Source organism: Astyanax mexicanus, chromosome 25 (assembly GCF_023375975.1).
Source record: "Astyanax mexicanus isolate ESR-SI-001 chromosome 25, AstMex3_surface, whole genome shotgun sequence".
Classification (NCBI taxonomy): Eukaryota; Metazoa; Chordata; class Actinopteri; order Characiformes; family Acestrorhamphidae; genus Astyanax; species Astyanax mexicanus.
In genome coordinates this window covers 7665358-7682530 of record NC_064432.1, presented here as the reverse complement: position 1 = coordinate 7682530, position 17173 = coordinate 7665358, and the positions used below count along the sequence as shown (strand labels likewise).

At 36.3% G+C, this 17173-nt stretch overlaps 1 protein-coding gene across 1 annotated transcript in view; it reads right to left on the bottom strand.

Annotated features, from left to right (window-relative positions):
* Positions 1-16576, bottom strand: part of chrnb3a (cholinergic receptor nicotinic beta 3 subunit a) — a 31203-nt gene extending 14627 nt beyond the window's left edge. The window contains exon 1 of the mRNA XM_022681760.2: positions 16257-16576. Coding sequence (XP_022537481.1) covers positions 16257-16332 — 76 coding nt within the window. The 5' untranslated portion in view covers positions 16333-16576. The remainder of the gene's footprint in view (positions 1-16256) is intronic.
* Positions 16577-17173: the final 597 nt, after the last annotated feature.

Below are 17173 nucleotides of genomic sequence, written 5' to 3'. Positions count from 1 at the left end.
AAGTCGGTTTCCCAAAAATTGCCAGTGCGCCTTATAATCTGGTGCTCCTTATGTATGAATTTAAATGTAAAGCCACTCTGGTGAAGTACAGCATTATACAGGAGTTTTAGTTTAGTTCTCCAGCAGTATTAGCATTAGCCGCTAACCACGCTAAGCGCTAGCTCTTTCATTATTCAACGGCTAGCTAATATTGCTCTGGTTTACCGGAACACTCAGTGTAGGGTTCCTCAGTGTAGTGCTGTCGGGTGGCATTAGCTAGCTGTTAGTCGCTAATGCTAATGCTCCAGCCCTAGTGCTGGAGAAATTCGGTAATCTAAGCTTACTTTGAATAAACGGAAGCGCTTTACTCACCCAAATAAACAGTTTTTTTTTCAGGAGAGGAATCCGTGTAGATTAACATCCAGCACTCGTTTGACTTTAAAATACAGTATTTTTTATATTACATTTTTGTTTACTTAGCTTTACTTCATTTGATAATTCTAAATTCTGGTCTAAATACAACCAAATAGGCATTTTTAGTAATTTTACTATCCCATAACTCAAAATTCCTACAGTAAAATCATTTGAAACTTACACGATTAATACAATGGAAGATCGTTTTCAAGACTTCAGTGCTTTCATTTGACAATTTTTTCCTATTTAATAGGAGTTTAAAATTTTGTCTATATACAACCAAATTGGCATTTTTCCTAAATTCGCCATCCCATAACTCCAAAGTCCTTCAGTAAAATCATTTGAAACTTACAAGATTAATACGATGGAAAGTTGTTTTCAAGACTTCAGTGGTTTCATTTGATAATCTTTTGATTTTCCTACTTTATGGGAGTCTAAAATCTAGTCTTAATACAACCAAATAGGCATTTTTAGTAATTGTACTACAACTTTGACACCACATAAATCCAAAGTCCTACAGTAAAATCATTTGAAACATGGTTAATACTATTGAAAGTGTTTTTCAAGAAACCATTGGTTTTATTTAATAATCCTTTGATACTACTTTATAGGAGTCTAAAATCTGGTCTAAATACAACCAAATGGGCAATTTGTCAAATTTTGACACCCCATAACTCCAAAGTCCTACAGTTGAATCATTTGAAACTTACACTATTAATACTATGGAAAGTCGTTTTCAAGACATCAGTGGTTTCATTTGATAATGTTTTGATTTTCCTTTTTTATAGTAGCCTTAATCTGGTCTATATGCAACCAAATAGGCATTTTTAGTAATTTTACCATCTCATAACTCAAAATTCCTACAGCAAAATCATATAAAACTTACACTATTAATACTAGGGAAAGTTGTTGTCAAGAAATCATTGTTTTTTTTTTTTTTTGATAATCCTTTGATGTTCCTACTTTATAGTAGTCTAAATCTGGTCTATATACAACTAAATTGGCCATTTTCAAATTTTGACACCTCATAACTCCAAAGTCCTACAGTAAAATCATTTGAAACTTACATGGTTAATACTATGGAATGTTGTTTTCAAGACTTCAGTGGTTTCATTTGATTTTAATTTTATTTTCCTATTTAATAGGAGTCTAAATTCTAGGATAAATACAACCAAATAGGCATTTTTAGTAATTTAACTATCCCATAGCTCAAAATTTCTACAGTAAAATAATTTGAAACTTACAGGATTAATACTATATAAAGTATTTTTCAAGACTTTAGTGGTTTAATTTGATAATCCTTTGATTTTCTTACTTTATAAGAGTCTAAATCTGGTCTTAATACAACCAAATTGGCCATTTTTCAAATTTTGACACCTCATAACTCCAAATTTCTACAGTAAAATAATTTGAAACTTACACGATTAATACTATGAAAAGTGTTTTTCAAGACTTCAGTGGTTTTATTTGATAATTCTTTGATTTTCCTACTTTAGAGTAGTCTAAATCTGGTCTAAATACAACCAAATTGGCCATTTTTCAAATTTTGACACCCAATAACTCCAAAGTTCTACAGTAAAATCATTTGAAACTTACATGATTAATACTATGGAAAGCCTTTTTTGTTTTATAGATTTCCTAAGCATTTTGAACCGTTTCTTACATTTTTTACAATATTTTTTTACATGCTGTATACTAAAAAAAGGCAATGTTTCAAAGAGTTTTGAAGAGCTATTCTGGTTCAGAATGAGATTAGATGTTGATATATTTAACAGGAGGTTGTACCCTCAGGTCTGAGTGAATGCTGGAAGTGTGTGCACCTGTGAGTGTGTGTGTGTGTGTATTTGTGTGTTTGTGTATTTGTGTGTATGCAAATGTTTTCCTTTGCCAAACTAATCAGTTGAGTTTCCTCAACAAAAAAAAACTGCGTTCCTCAGCCAAGCAGCCTGAGCCGCCATGCAAAATGATTATTCCACTGAATCCATGAATATTTGATTGGATGAGGCGTCTGAGTAGGGCGGCGTCTGATTGGCCGAGCGGAGCCACGCTCCCAGGAGGGCTAGGGGAACACGGAGTCGCAGAGCGGCAGCTGGTCCAGACTCCTCGGAGCTTTCAGACTGACGCAGTGATCACCGTGACATGATCACCTCAGACAAGCATGCCAGCGGGACAACATGAGCACAAACACACATCTCACACACACACACACACATATATACATACATACACTAGCATGACATCATCACAACACACACAGCAGATCACACACAGAACGGACAAGAAGCCCGACAGTCGAAGAGAACTAGAGTGACTGAAGCAGAGACGAACGAGGATAATTAAGGAAATGGCCTGAGACCATCTGAAATGAACTGCACTGCAACAGTGGAACTCCAGCCAACTGGCAACACTGAAGAACTCGCGGCCGTTTTTCTTCCTCTAAAGTACTGAACTTTAGGTAAAATACCTGTTTCTGACAAGATTCGCCATAAAAAATACTTCATAATTCATGTTTTATACGGTCAACATTGGAACATAGAAGAATTGACCAATTTACCACATTTTACAACACTTTAAAACGCTTTTTGGCACTGGGGATACCATACAAAGGTAAATGTATATGATGGAGTCATCAGACAGGTCAATCCAGCATGCTTATTATTATTTTTTTTTGGAAAGCTGAGTTTAATTTCACTACTAGCCACAATCAGGCCTGATTACTGCCAGACCTGTAGAATAAAAAAATAACTTAAATAGAACCTGTCTGACAAGAAGCAGATAAAAGATCTCAAAAAGCAACAAGAAATAAAAAAACAGATGAGAAAACAAAGTCAATGATCATCTATCAGTCTGGAAAAAGGTTATAAAGTTGTTTCTAAAGCTTTGGGACTGCAGTGAACCACAGTGAGAAAACATGGAACAGTGGTAATGAAAATAAAAAAAAATACTCCAAAAGGGCATGAATAACTCATCCAGGAGGTCCTAAAAGGTTTCCTTAAAAAAAATCTAACCTTTGGTATCCTTCTGTGTGTTTTTTTTTTTTTTTTGGGTTATTTTTTATTTTTTTCCTGGGGGTACCGCCTTGAAATTCAATATTTTTGCAACTTGGGATGTCTGCAATGTTGTGAACTACAGAGATAATAAAAAAAAAACCTAGCACCGAGCAGTAGAGCAGTGGAAAATTAAATCTATTCAAAACTTTTTTTTTTGGGATGAGTTGGCTAGTTGGGGATGAGCTGACAGTGGAGACAGTTGCTCCAACAAAAGCAGGATAAACTCTTTTTAAACAGCCAGATTTGATAAGTGCCAAAATCTGACTAAAACCCTATCAGGACGGGATTCGTTTCTCAGGGGGTCCTGGGGTAATTTTCTCTTTTATGGGGGGTCCTCTGTAATTTTATTCCTGTCTAGAACCACCATGTATAAACGGAAGCACTTTACTCACCCAAATAAAAAGTTTTCAGGACAGGACTCTAAATCTGGTCTAAATACAACCAAATAGGCATTTTTAGTAATTTTACCATCTCATAACTCAAAATTCCTACAGTACAATTATATGAAACTTACAAGATTAATACTATGGAAAGTCGTTTTGAAGACTTCCGTGGTTTCATTTGATAATGTTTTGAAAACCATTGGTTTCATTTGATAATCCTTTGATTTTCCTACTTTATAGGAGTCTCTAAAATCTGTTCTATATACAACCAAATTTACCAACCCATAACTCCAAATTCCTACAGTAACATCATTAGAAACTTACAGGATTAATACTATGGAAAGTCTTTTTCAAGACTTTAGTGGTTTCATTTGATACATTTTTGAATTTCCAATTTTATAGTAGCCTAAATCTGGTCTACATACAATCAAATAGGCGATTTTTCTAATTTTGCCACTGCATTACTCCAGATTTCTACAGTAAAATAATTTAAAACTTACATGGTTAATACTATAATTTGATCCTGGGGTGATTTTCACTTTTATGGAGGGTCCTCTGTGATTTTATTCCCGTCCAGAACGACCATGTAGCTATGTGTTTTTCTCAGACTCTGTCCTCTGAGAAAATTACAGGCTGAATTATCTACTGTTTTTTTCTCCGTGGTCCTCCGGTATTTTTTTGTCATGTCCGGATCCACATCTCTGAGTTTCGTCACCTTGCGTTTAATAAAATAGCTATTTGTCCACTGCCATGCACCGTAATTACACTTTGGGTGCGCGTTTCCACGGAGATCCATGTAAAAACACAACAGCGAGTGGAAATGGAGGAGCTACTGAACGCCCTGATGTCATGTGACCAAGAAAACCAAAAAAACTCACTGGTCCTCCTGTTTTTTTTATTTGTAGTCCAGATGCGAGAGTTTTATATATTTTTTCAAAGATGGCCCCCTGAGAAACTAATCCTGTCCTGATAGGGCTCGAGACCAGGTACTTAAATTTGAACTTTAGTATTATAGTTTTCGTTTGTATTTTATTTTGTATTTAAGGTGCAGCAGGTTAGACTAACATCAAACAACTACTGCTACTGCACTGTTGATGCACACACACACACAGTTTTATTCTATAATGGGATAAATGGAGACTGATCCCAGCGTGACTCCATCCTCACTAAAAGCTGAAGCGATTATTGCTGCACTGTTTGTGTGTGTGTGTGTGTTATAAATGGAAAATGAATGTGGATCAGAGAAGCAGTCCTGTGGTGTTGTGTGTGTGTGTGTGTGTGTGTGTGTGTGTGTGTGTGTGTGTGTGTGTTTAAACACAGCGTGGAGAATGAAGTGTGTGTTCTGAACGATCAGAAACACCGCTGTTCATTTTAACCTCAAACACACTAAGAAAGAGCGAAAGAGACATAAATAGAAATAGACAGAAAGACAGACAGAGAGAGAGAGACAGAGACAGACAGACAGAGAGAGAGAGACAGAGAGGTAGACAGATATGTAGACAGAGACAGAAAAAGAGAGACAGAGAAAGAGAGAGAGAGACAAAGAGAGAGAGAGAGAGAAAGACAGAGAGAGAGACATAGAGAAAGAGACAGAGAGGTAGACAGAGAAAGAAAAAGAGAGACAGAGAGAGACAAAGAGAGAGAGAAAGACAGAGAGAGACAAAGAGAGAGAGAAAGACAGAGAGAGAGACATAGAGAAAGAGACAGAGAGAGGTAGACAGAAAGAAAAAGAGAGAGACAGAGAGAGAGAGACAGAGGTAGACAGAGAGGTAGACAGAGAAAGAAAAAGAGAGAGAGAGAAAGAGAGAGAGAGAGAGAGACAGAAAGAGAGAGGTAGACAGAGAAAGAAAAAGAGAGTGACAGAGAGGTGGACGGAGAGAGAGAGACAGAGACAGACAGACAGAGAGAGAAAGAGACAGAGAGGTAGACAGAAATGTAGACAGAGAAAGAAAAAGAGACAGAGAGTGAGACAGATAGAGAGAGAAAGAGACAGAGAGGGGTAGACAGAGAAAAAAAGAGACAGATAGAGAGACAGAGGTAGACAGAGAGGTAGACAGAAAGAAAAAGAAAGACAGAGAGAGAGAGACAAAGAGAGAGAGAAAAAGACAGAGAGAGAGATATAGAGAAAGAGACAGAGAGAGGTAGACAGAGAAAGAAAAAAGAGAGACACAGAGAGGTAGACAGAGAGAGAGACAGAGGTAGACAGAGAAAGAAAAAGAGAAACAGAGAGAGAGAAAGAGAGACAGAGAGAGACATAGAGAAAGAGACAGAGAGAGGTAGACAGAGAGAGAGACAGAGGTAGACAGAGAAAGAAAAAGAGAAACAGAGAGAGAGAAAAAGAGAGACAGAGAAAGAGAGGTAGACAGAGAAAGAAAGAAAAAGAGAAAGACAGAGAGGTGGACAGAGAGAGAAAGACAGAGAGAGAGACAGAGAAAGAAAGACAGAGAGAGAGAGAATTACTGTTTTTTCCACTGACATGGAACTTCTATTTTGAAAGTGGGCTGAAATCTGCATCCCCGCCATGAACCCCCCCCCCCCCCCCCCCTCTCAGGAGCACATTTCTAATTAAAGTTAGCTAAAGCTAACTACTATCACGGAGACGGTGCGTACGCGCTGCCGAGAGGTGGAGCTTTTCCTGGTGGGGGTGCAGATTTAGGCAATACTATGGTGCTGAATTCAGCACCCCCGCCATGAAAAGCACCACCACAGAGTAGCTTAGAACAGTACCTTGGATATTTCCATTTCCTAAGTAAAGTTAAAGCCAAGAAGACGTGGGTGCTATGTGCTCCCCCGAGAGGGGGTGCTTTTCCTGGCGGGGGTGCTGAATTCGGCACAACACTGGTTTTATGCGCGTGATCTCAACAGTAACAATATACTGCAATAAAAACGACTTTAGGATAATGTCCTGTTCTGATAACAGACAGGGAGGGTTTGGGTTATTTAACGTTTATTGTAACTGCTGCCAAAAATACCTCTATGAAACTTGAAGTTACATTCCTTTAAATAAAAGGACACCATCATAAGAAATGCTTTCAGTAGAAAAAAACAAAAACGCAGGACACAACGCTACTGAGTTTTTTTAAAAAGAGTGAGAAAACGTAATTATACAACTGAATTGACATGCCAATACATGATAAACTAAACTAAATAAACTAATAAACTAAAACTGGTGGAAATGAGGACAGTTTCAATTAAAATAAAGCAACGAAACCAGAGTTCTTCTGTTGGAAAAGTGCTCAGAAAGCAAAAAAAAAAAAACAGACAGAGAGAGAGAGAGAGAGCAAGAAAAAGACAGTAAGACAGGATAGGAAACAGGATGCAAGAAAAGCAAGAAAAGGAGCATAAAAAAGGTGAGCCAAAAGAGAAAAAATAAAACGCTCACAAATGACAGATTCATGAATTTACATCAACAGTGCTATTCTAATCATGAATTTACCTCACCAGTGCTATTCTAATATCAAAATTACCTTAGCCTTACTAATTAATCTAATTAACAGGATGCAAGAAAAGCAAGAAAAGGAGCATTAAAAAAAGGTGGGGCAGAGAGCAAAAAAATTGCAAGAGCAAAAGAGAAAAAAAAGTGCACAAATGACAGATTCTAATTGTGAATTTACATCAACAGTGCTATTCTAATCACAAAATTACCTTAGCCTTACTAATTAATCTAATTAACAGGATGCAAGAAAAGCAAGAAAAGGAGCATAAAAAAGGGTGGGGCATAGAGCAAAAAATTGCAAGAGCAAAAGAGAAAAAATAAAAAACACACAAATGACAGATTCTAATCGAGAATTTACATCAACAGTGATATTCTAATCATGAATTTACATCAACAGTGCTATTCTAATTATGAATTTACCTCAGCAGTGCTATTCTAATCATGAATTTACCTCAGCAGTGCTATTCTAATCACCAAATTACCTTAGCCTTACTAATTAATCTAATTAACAGGATGCAAGAAAAGCAAGAAAAGGAGCATTAAAAAAAGGTGGGGCAGAGAGCAAAAAAATTGCAGGAGCAAAAGAGAAAAAATAAAAAGCGCACAAATGACAGATTCTAATCGTGAATTTACATCAACAGTGCTATTTTAATCATGAATTTACATCAACAGTGCTATTCTAATTATGAATTTACCTCAGCAGTGCTATTCTAATCATGAATTTACCTCAGCAGTGCTAATCACAAAATTAGCTTAGCCTTACTAATTAATCTAATTAGAGAGAAAAAGATAAAGATAAAGAGTGAGAGAGTGAGAGGAAGGGAAATCAAAAATGAGTAACATAGAAGAGGAGAAAAAAAGGAGAGAGAAATAATGGTGGGGTAGAACCTTACAGAAAAGAGAGAGAGAGAGAGAAATTGAGTATTTGATTTAGATTTAAGATTTATCAGCTTTACACTCCACTTAGATGCACCTGTCTATTTTATTTTATCTATCTATCTATCTATCTATCTATCTATCTATCTATCTATCTATCTATCTATCTATCTATTTCTCTCTCTCTCTCTTCCTTTTAGCACCTCTACACACAGACAAGACAGCTGGTGTGAATCCTGGTGACGTAGGCTGTAAATAAAATCTCACAGCAGTGGATTGCCTGTTAGAGTGTGTGTGTGTGTGTGTGTGTGTGTGTGTGTGTGTGTGTGTGTGTGTTTGTGTGTGTGTACGAGTGTGTGTGTGTGTGTGTGTGTGTGTTTGTGTGTGTGTACGTGTGTGTGTGTGTGCTGGGGTCTGTTGCAGTTCAGTGCTCTGACTCTAATGGATTTTAAAGGGCAGTGGTTGGACTGTGTGGAGCCGTTTGATTGGTGGCTCAGTGATTGGTGATTGGCCGGTGTGTAATGATGTGACACCCACGCGAGAACAGCCAGCGCTCCCATAATTATAATTATATTAACATGGATTTATTTCAGCTTTGCTATTTGTATTCTGAATTTACCTCAGCAGTGCTATTCTAGTAATGGATTTATCTCAGCTTTGCTATTTGTATCCTGAATTTACCACAACAGTGTTATTCCAATCACTAATTTATCTTAGTGCAGCTATTGTCATGATGAATTTACCTCTGCACAGATTCTAATCATTAATTTACCTCAGCAGGACTATTCTAATCATGAATTTACCTTAGCTGTGCTATTCTAATCAGACATTTACTTCAGCACAGTTGTTCTAATCATCAATTAACCTCAGCAGTTCTTATTTATTCTTGAATTTACCTATTCAAAACATGAATTTACCTTAGCAATGCTATTTCAATCATTAATTTACCTCAGCAGTACTAATTTAATATAACATTTAACTAGTGCTACTCCAATCATAAATATATCTCAGCAGTACTATTCTAATCATGAATTTACACCAGCAGTGCTATTCTAATGATAAATATACCTAAAAAGTGATTATTTTTAACACAAAATGACCTTAGTGCAGCTATTCTAATCATGAATTTACAACAACAGTGCTATTCTAATCATGAATTTACCTCAGCAGTGCTATTCTAATCATTATTTTACCTCAGCAGTGCTATTCTAATCACAAATTTACCTTTGCCTTACTAATTAATCTTGAATTCACCTCAGTAGTGCTATTCTTATCATAACTATACCTTAGCAGTGCTATTCTAATCACAAATGTACCTTAGCAGTGCTATTCTAATCATGAATTTACCTTAGCAGTGCTCTTCTAATCATGAATATACCTAAACAGTGTTATTTTTAATGATGAATTTACCTTAGTGCAACTATTCTAAAAATGAATTTACCTCAGCAGTGCTATTCTAATCATGAATTTACCTCAGCAGTGCTATTCTAATCATGAATTTATCTTAACAGTGCTACTCTAATCATGAATTTACCTCAACAGTGCTACTCTAATCATGAATTTACCTCAGCACAGCTATTCTAATGATAAATATACCTCAACACTGTTATTGTAATTATGAACTGTAGCTATTGTAGTAATGAATTTACCTCAGAAATGCTATTCTAATTATGTATTAACATTAGCACGGCTATTCAAATCATACATTTTTTCTCAGCAGTGCGATTCTAATCGTGAATTTACTTTAGCATTGCTATTCTAATCATGTATTTACCTGAGCAGTGCTATTCTAATCAAGAATTTACCTGAGCAGAGCTATTCTTATCAAGAATTGACCTCAGCAGTGCTATACTAATCAAGAATTTCCTTCAGCAGTGCTATTCTAATCATGAATTTACCTCAGCAGTACTATTCTAATCATTATTTTACCTCAGCAGTGCTATTCTAAACCCAAATGTACCTTAGCAGTGCAATTCTAATCATGAATTTACCTTAGCAGTGCTCTTCTAATCATGAATATACCTAAACAGTGTAATTTTTAATGATGAATTTACCTTAGTGCAACTATTCTAATAATGAATTTACCTCAGCAGTGCTATTCTAATAACGAATTTACCTCAGCAGTGCTATTCTAATCATGAATTTACCTCAGCACAGCCATTCTAATCATGAATTTACCTCAGCAGTGCTATTCTAATCATGAATTTATCTTAACAGTGCTACTCTAATCGTGAATTTACCTCAACAGTGCTACTCTAATCATGAATTTACCTCAGCACAGCTATTCTAATGATAAATATACCTCAACACTGTTATTGTAATTACGAACTGTAGCTATTGTAGTAATGAATTTACCTCAGAAAAGCTATTCTAATTATGTATTAACATTAGCACGGCTATTCAAAGCATACATTTTTCTCAGCAGTGCGATTCTAATCGTGAATTTACTTTAGCATTGCTATTCTAATCATGTATTTACCTGAGCAGTGCTATTCTAATCAAGAATTTACCTGAGCAAAGTCAAAGTCAAAGTGGTTAGTGCTATTCTTTTCAAGAATTTACCTCAGCAGTGCTATACTAATCAAGCATTTCCTTCAGCAGTGCTATTCTAATCATGAATTTACCTTAGCAGTGCTCTTCTAATCATGAATATACCTAAACAGTGTTATTTTTAATGATGAATTTACCTTAGTGCAACTATTCTAAAAATGAATTTACCTCAGCAGTGCTATTCTAATCATGAATTTACCTCAGCAGTGCTATTCTAATCATGAATTTATCTTAACAGTGCTACTCTAATCATGAATTTACCTCAACAGTGCTACTCTAATCATGAATTTACCTCAGCACAGCTATTCTAATGATAAATATACCTCAACACTGTTATTGTAATTATGAACTGTAGCTATTGTAGTAATGAATTTACCTCAGAAATGCTATTCTAATTATGTATTAACATTAGCACGGCTATTCAAATCATACATTTTTTCTCAGCAGTGCGATTCTAATCGTGAATTTACTTTAGCATTGCTATTCTAATCATGTATTTACCTGAGCAGTGCTATTCTAATCAAGAATTTACCTGAGCAGAGCTATTCTTATCAAGAATTGACCTCAGCAGTGCTATACTAATCAAGAATTTCCTTCAGCAGTGCTATTCTAATCATGAATTTACCTCAGCAGTACTATTCTAATCATTATTTTACCTCAGCAGCGCTATTCTAAACCCAAATGTACCTTAGCAGTGCAATTCTAATCATGAATTTACCTTAGCAGTGCTCTTCTAATCATGAATATACCTAAACAGTGTAATTTTTAATGATGAATTTACCTTAGTGCAACTATTCTAATAATGAATTTACCTCAGCAGTGCTATTCTAATAACGAATTTACCTCAGCAGTGCTATTCTAATCATGAATTTACCTCAGCACAGCCATTCTAATCATGAATTTACCTCAGCAGTGCTATTCTAATCATGAATTTATCTTAACAGTGCTACTCTAATCGTGAATTTACCTCAACAGTGCTACTCTAATCATGAATTTACCTCAGCACAGCTATTCTAATGATAAATATACCTCAACACTGTTATTGTAATTACGAACTGTAGCTATTGTAGTAATGAATTTACCTCAGAAAAGCTATTCTAATTATGTATTAACATTAGCACGGCTATTCAAAGCATACATTTTTCTCAGCAGTGCGATTCTAATCGTGAATTTACTTTAGCATTGCTATTCTAATCATGTATTTACCTGAGCAGTGCTATTCTAATCAAGAATTTACCTGAGCAAAGTCAAAGTCAAAGTGGTTAGTGCTATTCTTTTCAAGAATTTACCTCAGCAGTGCTATACTAATCAAGCATTTCCTTCAGCAGTGCTATTCTAATCATGAATTTACCTCAGCAGTGCTATTCTAATAACGAATTTACCTCAGCAGTGCTATTCTAATCAAGATTTTACCTTAACAGTGCTACTCTAATCCTAAATTTACCTCAGCACAGCTATTCTAATTATGAATTAACATTAGCACGGCTATTCAAATCATACATTTTTCTCAGCAGTGCGATTCTAATCATGAATTTCCTTCAGCAGTGCTATACTAATCATGAATTTACCCCAGCAACACCTTAGCGACCACTCTGGGAAAATCTAGCATTTGCCAGTAAATGAAAATCATTCTGCATTTTCTTGCTGAAATGCACTTTTATATATCTTTTTTTTTTTTTTTTTCTATCATGTGGTGAGCTGAACATCTGTTTATTATCTGTTAGGAAAAATCAATAATCAATATATTATTAGGCCTCCTGTCCTCAGGCCTAGTGAGGAAGTCTGTCAGTGGGATTGGACCATCAGTCTTTACACCTGCTCCTGGTCTTCTGCTCCCAGTAGTAAATATGCAAAATAAGCAATATCATAAATCAGACCGCCCTGGCCTTCTGTTCCAATTCAGCCAATCAGAGAGAAGGAAAGAGCGAGTGATTGAGTGAGATAGAGAGAGAGAGAAGCTTATGAATCAAAAGAGGCGAGTCATCAGGCCTGGGGCTGGAAATAAGAGAGAGATTGTGTGTGTGAGTGTGTGTGTTCAGAAAGGACATCCGTTTAGCCGCACTGCATTTGTCTATTAAGCCGAAATGAAGGCTGTACTAAGGCTGTGTGTGTGTGTGTAAATATGGTTTTCACAGGTTTTTCTTTTAATATAAAATATATATATATAATAAATATATAAAATAACCAACATGTATTTATGTCTTGCTTTTAAAAAATTACAAAGAAATAACGAAAAATATATATTCTGCAGTGCTATTCTACTTATGAAATTACATCAGCAGTGCTATTCTCAGCAAACATTTACAGTACCTTAGTAGCACTATCCTAATCATGAAATTACATCAGCAGTGCTATTTTTATCCTGAATTTACCCTATAGCTGTGCTATTCTGCTTATGAATGTACTTCAGCAGTATTATCCTAATTATTAAATTACTTTAGCAGTGCTAGTTTAATCATAAATTTACTTCAATCGTGATATTTTCATATAATGAATTAACCTTGGAAATGCTATACTAACCATTAATTTGCTTTAGCAGTGCTAGCCTTCTAGTCATACATTTGCTAAACATTACTATACTCTCCCTGAAAGGCTTCGTTCTTTTAGCTAGAAAACAGTTTTGTGAAATAAGTAAACTAAAAACCAAGAATCATAAATGATGCTAAAAAAAGTTCTATTTTATTATTATTTTTTTTTTTATATGTGCAAGTAGAGCATAAAAATGAACTTAAACTTGCCATTTGTCGTCTCAGCCTGTTGGCTCCCTCCCACACTCCCTGCTCTGTATATAAAAAAAACACTGAAATGTGATTTAAAATATGCTATTTTTTTATTATTATTATTTTTCAGTATACACTGTTACAGTCTTTTCACTAATACCTCTACATTGCTATTCTAATCATGGATTTACCTCTACATTGCTATTCTAATCATGGATTTACCTCAGCAGTGCTATTCTAATCATGAATGTACCTCAGCCGTGCTATTCTAATCATGAATTTACCTCAGCAGTGCTATTCTAATCATGAATGTACCTCAGCAGTGCTATTCTAATCATAATAAACTGATATGGTCTTTTCACTAATACATACATTTTGGTGACCAAAATTTCAGTGCATTCCTTGTTGCTAGGAGTGTGTTTTGATCATGCTCTTAGCTCGGTGGGGAGAATGAGGACCTGTCATGACAAATGATTAACCCCCGCTGCATCAGTTTGCATCAAAGGCATCGGCAGACCCCCACAAGAGCTGAAAGCTCAAGCACTAGAACACGTCCAGCATTGAAGTGCTGCTGTGCACAGCTCTCTATAACCCTGGATTACCACGAGATGACCTTCTGCCTCCTCCTGCTGAAGAGCATCCAGCTGGCAGGAGGCTTAGAAACAGATAAAGGTGCAGAGCGACTGACGGGGACATATATTGTAAAGGATAATAAGCCTGGTCCAACGCTGAACCTCCTTAAGGCTGTTTTAACCCCAGTGTGCTGTATGTTATAGGACTTCTAACTGTCACTATGACTGTTTTTTACTGGACGATATATTGTTAGTTGTTAAAATACACAAAAAATGGTTAGGCAACGATACAGAGGGCAAGGCAAGAGAGTAGTAAAAAAAAAAAAAAAACACAAAACGGGCCGGTAACAACAGAAAACTGGACAAGGAGCTAAGGAAACATAGGGGTATTTATACTAAACAGATCAGGTGTGAGCAATCAGAAGCTGGGAGAGCAGGAACACTGTAGCTTCAAGTGATCAGGAGAGTCAGGGAAGTCCAGTGTGTGTGTGTCCAGCCTGCAGTATTTCCGTGTTGACGGCTGGATAAGTGATCATGGGCTCCAGCGCTTCCATTCTCAGATTAAACGAATGCAAAGTGCTTCACTCCTCTCAGCACAACGCTGCTAAAGAAAAAAAAAGCTCTTGACTCTTGGCTTCCCACACACACACGCACTCTCTCTCTCACACACACACACACACACACACACACACACACACACAGATCACAGAATAGATCCTTTAATTTCTGTAATTTATGAGGCAGAGTCGCCACAGATTGAACAAAAGTTTGACTTTCTAATGAATGCATTCATCTACGTTAAGTTACGACCAATCAGATCTTGTCTAGTCACTGTAGAGAAGAACTACAGCCAATAGAATAGCACACTTCTTGAGTTGTTATGAGCTCACTTTATAAGCTTGTTACAAACCTCTGAAACCTCTATTTATGTGTCCCATATCCCACTTTGTAAACCTGTTATAATATTGTATGAACCCACTTTATAAACCAATCACAGGCCCTTACATATCCCTTACACATCGCATTTATAAATCCATTATAAGCCTCATAAACTAAATTTAGATAAATTTAGATAAAAAAAACTAAATTTAAATTAATAAACCTAACACAAGCACCTTTAAACACACTTTATGAACCCTTATAACCTAGTATAAGCCCTTATAAACTCCTTGATAAACCACGTATAAGCCTTTCCAAACCATTTTTAAAATCCAATGGCTCCTCTTAACACATTTAATGAGTCCATATAAATATAAACCCCATTTATAAATCAAATATGAGCCCATTTAAACTTCTTTCTTGATAAAAACCTACTTATAAATCCATTACGAGGCCCTATACACAGCCTTTATAAACCTATTATAACCCTTATGAAGGTGAGTCCCTATAAACCAGCCTTTATTAACTTATAACCTATAAACTTCTAAACACATTCAATGAGCACTTATAATCCCCCATTTATAAACATATTATAGGCCCTTATATACTGCCTTCATGAACCTCCTACAAACCTTTATAAATCCCACTTATAAACCCAATATGAGCCTCTCTTAACACATTTAATTAGCCCTTATAGATCCCATTTATATATCCATTACGGGCCTCCATAAACAGCCTTTATAAAACTATTATAATCCATATTAGTGTCCCTATAAATCCTATAAACTCTTTTAATAAACCTACTATATAAACATCTATAAACACATTTTAAGAGCCTTATGAACCTATTTATGAATACATTGTGAGCCCCTATTAACAGCCTTTACAAACCTATTATAACACTTTTATAAAACCAATATGAGCGTTCTAAACACATTTAATGAGTCCTTATAACCCCTATGCATAGACATATCATATAGGCCGTTATAAACTTCCTTGATAGACCTTCTACAGGCCTTTATAAACCACATTTATAAACCCAATATAAGCCTCTTTAAACATATGTAGTAAGCCCTTATAATCCCCTACGCATATACAGTTTATAAGCCCATTATAAGCCTATGTAAAACACCCTTTAAGCTTTATAACTATTTTTAAGCCAATATAACCTCAATTTCTCACTTTATAAACCTGTTATAAGGCCTTATGCACACCTGCATCACCACTGCACTGCACACATCCCTACACACACACACACACAGCCCTACACACACCAGAGCTCATTAATGAACACACACACACACACACACACACGCCCCCGTCATCTCTCTGATAGAAAACTTACATTGTGAGCCTCACACACACACACACACACACAGACACACACACACACTCACCTTCTGTAGTAGCCTGGGCGGCTGCGAGCGCGAGCCCCAGCGCCAGCAGAACCCACTTCATCCTGCTCTTCTTCATCTCTCCATCCTCCCCCTCTATCCCTCCATCCTCCCCGCGCCGCGCGCGCCGGATCCTCTTCTGCAGGGACTAGACCACGCGCGCGTGGCCGTGTGAGAGTGCGTGGCGCGCGCGTGTTTGTGTATGTGTGTGTGGGGGGGGGGGGGGGGTGAACGTGTGTGTATGTGTGCGTGTGTGTGAATGTGTGTGTGTGTGTTTGGAGTTTATACCTAGACGCTTGCGCTCGCTCTGTCCTTCCGTTTACCGGAGCAATCGGTGATGTGGCGAGAGAGAGGGAGTGCGCATGCGCGATAAAAGAGAGACAGAGAGAGAGAGAGAGAGAGAGAGAGAGAGAGAGAGAGGTTCATAGGGTCATATAACAGCTTCATAAAAAGGGGTTTATAAGGGATTCTAATAGGTTTGTAAAGGTCATTTATGAATGAGTTATGTAGGGGCTTTATAATATGGTTATTAATATAGCTATTTATAGGTTTATGTTTTAGTAAAATGAACATTGTTGTTTTATTCTATAAACTACAGACAACATTTCTCTGAAATTCCAAATAAAAATATTTAAGTCATTTAGAGCATTTATTTGCAGAAAATGAGAAATGACTGAAATAACAACAACAAAAAAAAAAGATGCAGAGCTTTCAGACCTCAAATAATGCAAAGAAAACAAGTTCATATTCATAAAGTTTTAAGAGTTCAAGAGTTAAGAGTTTGGATTGATTAGCTGGAAAAAATGATTAGATAGATAGATAGATAGATAGATAGATAGATAGATAGATAGATAGATAGATAGATAGATAGATAGATAGATAGATAGATAGATAGATAGATACTTTATTGATCCCCGGGG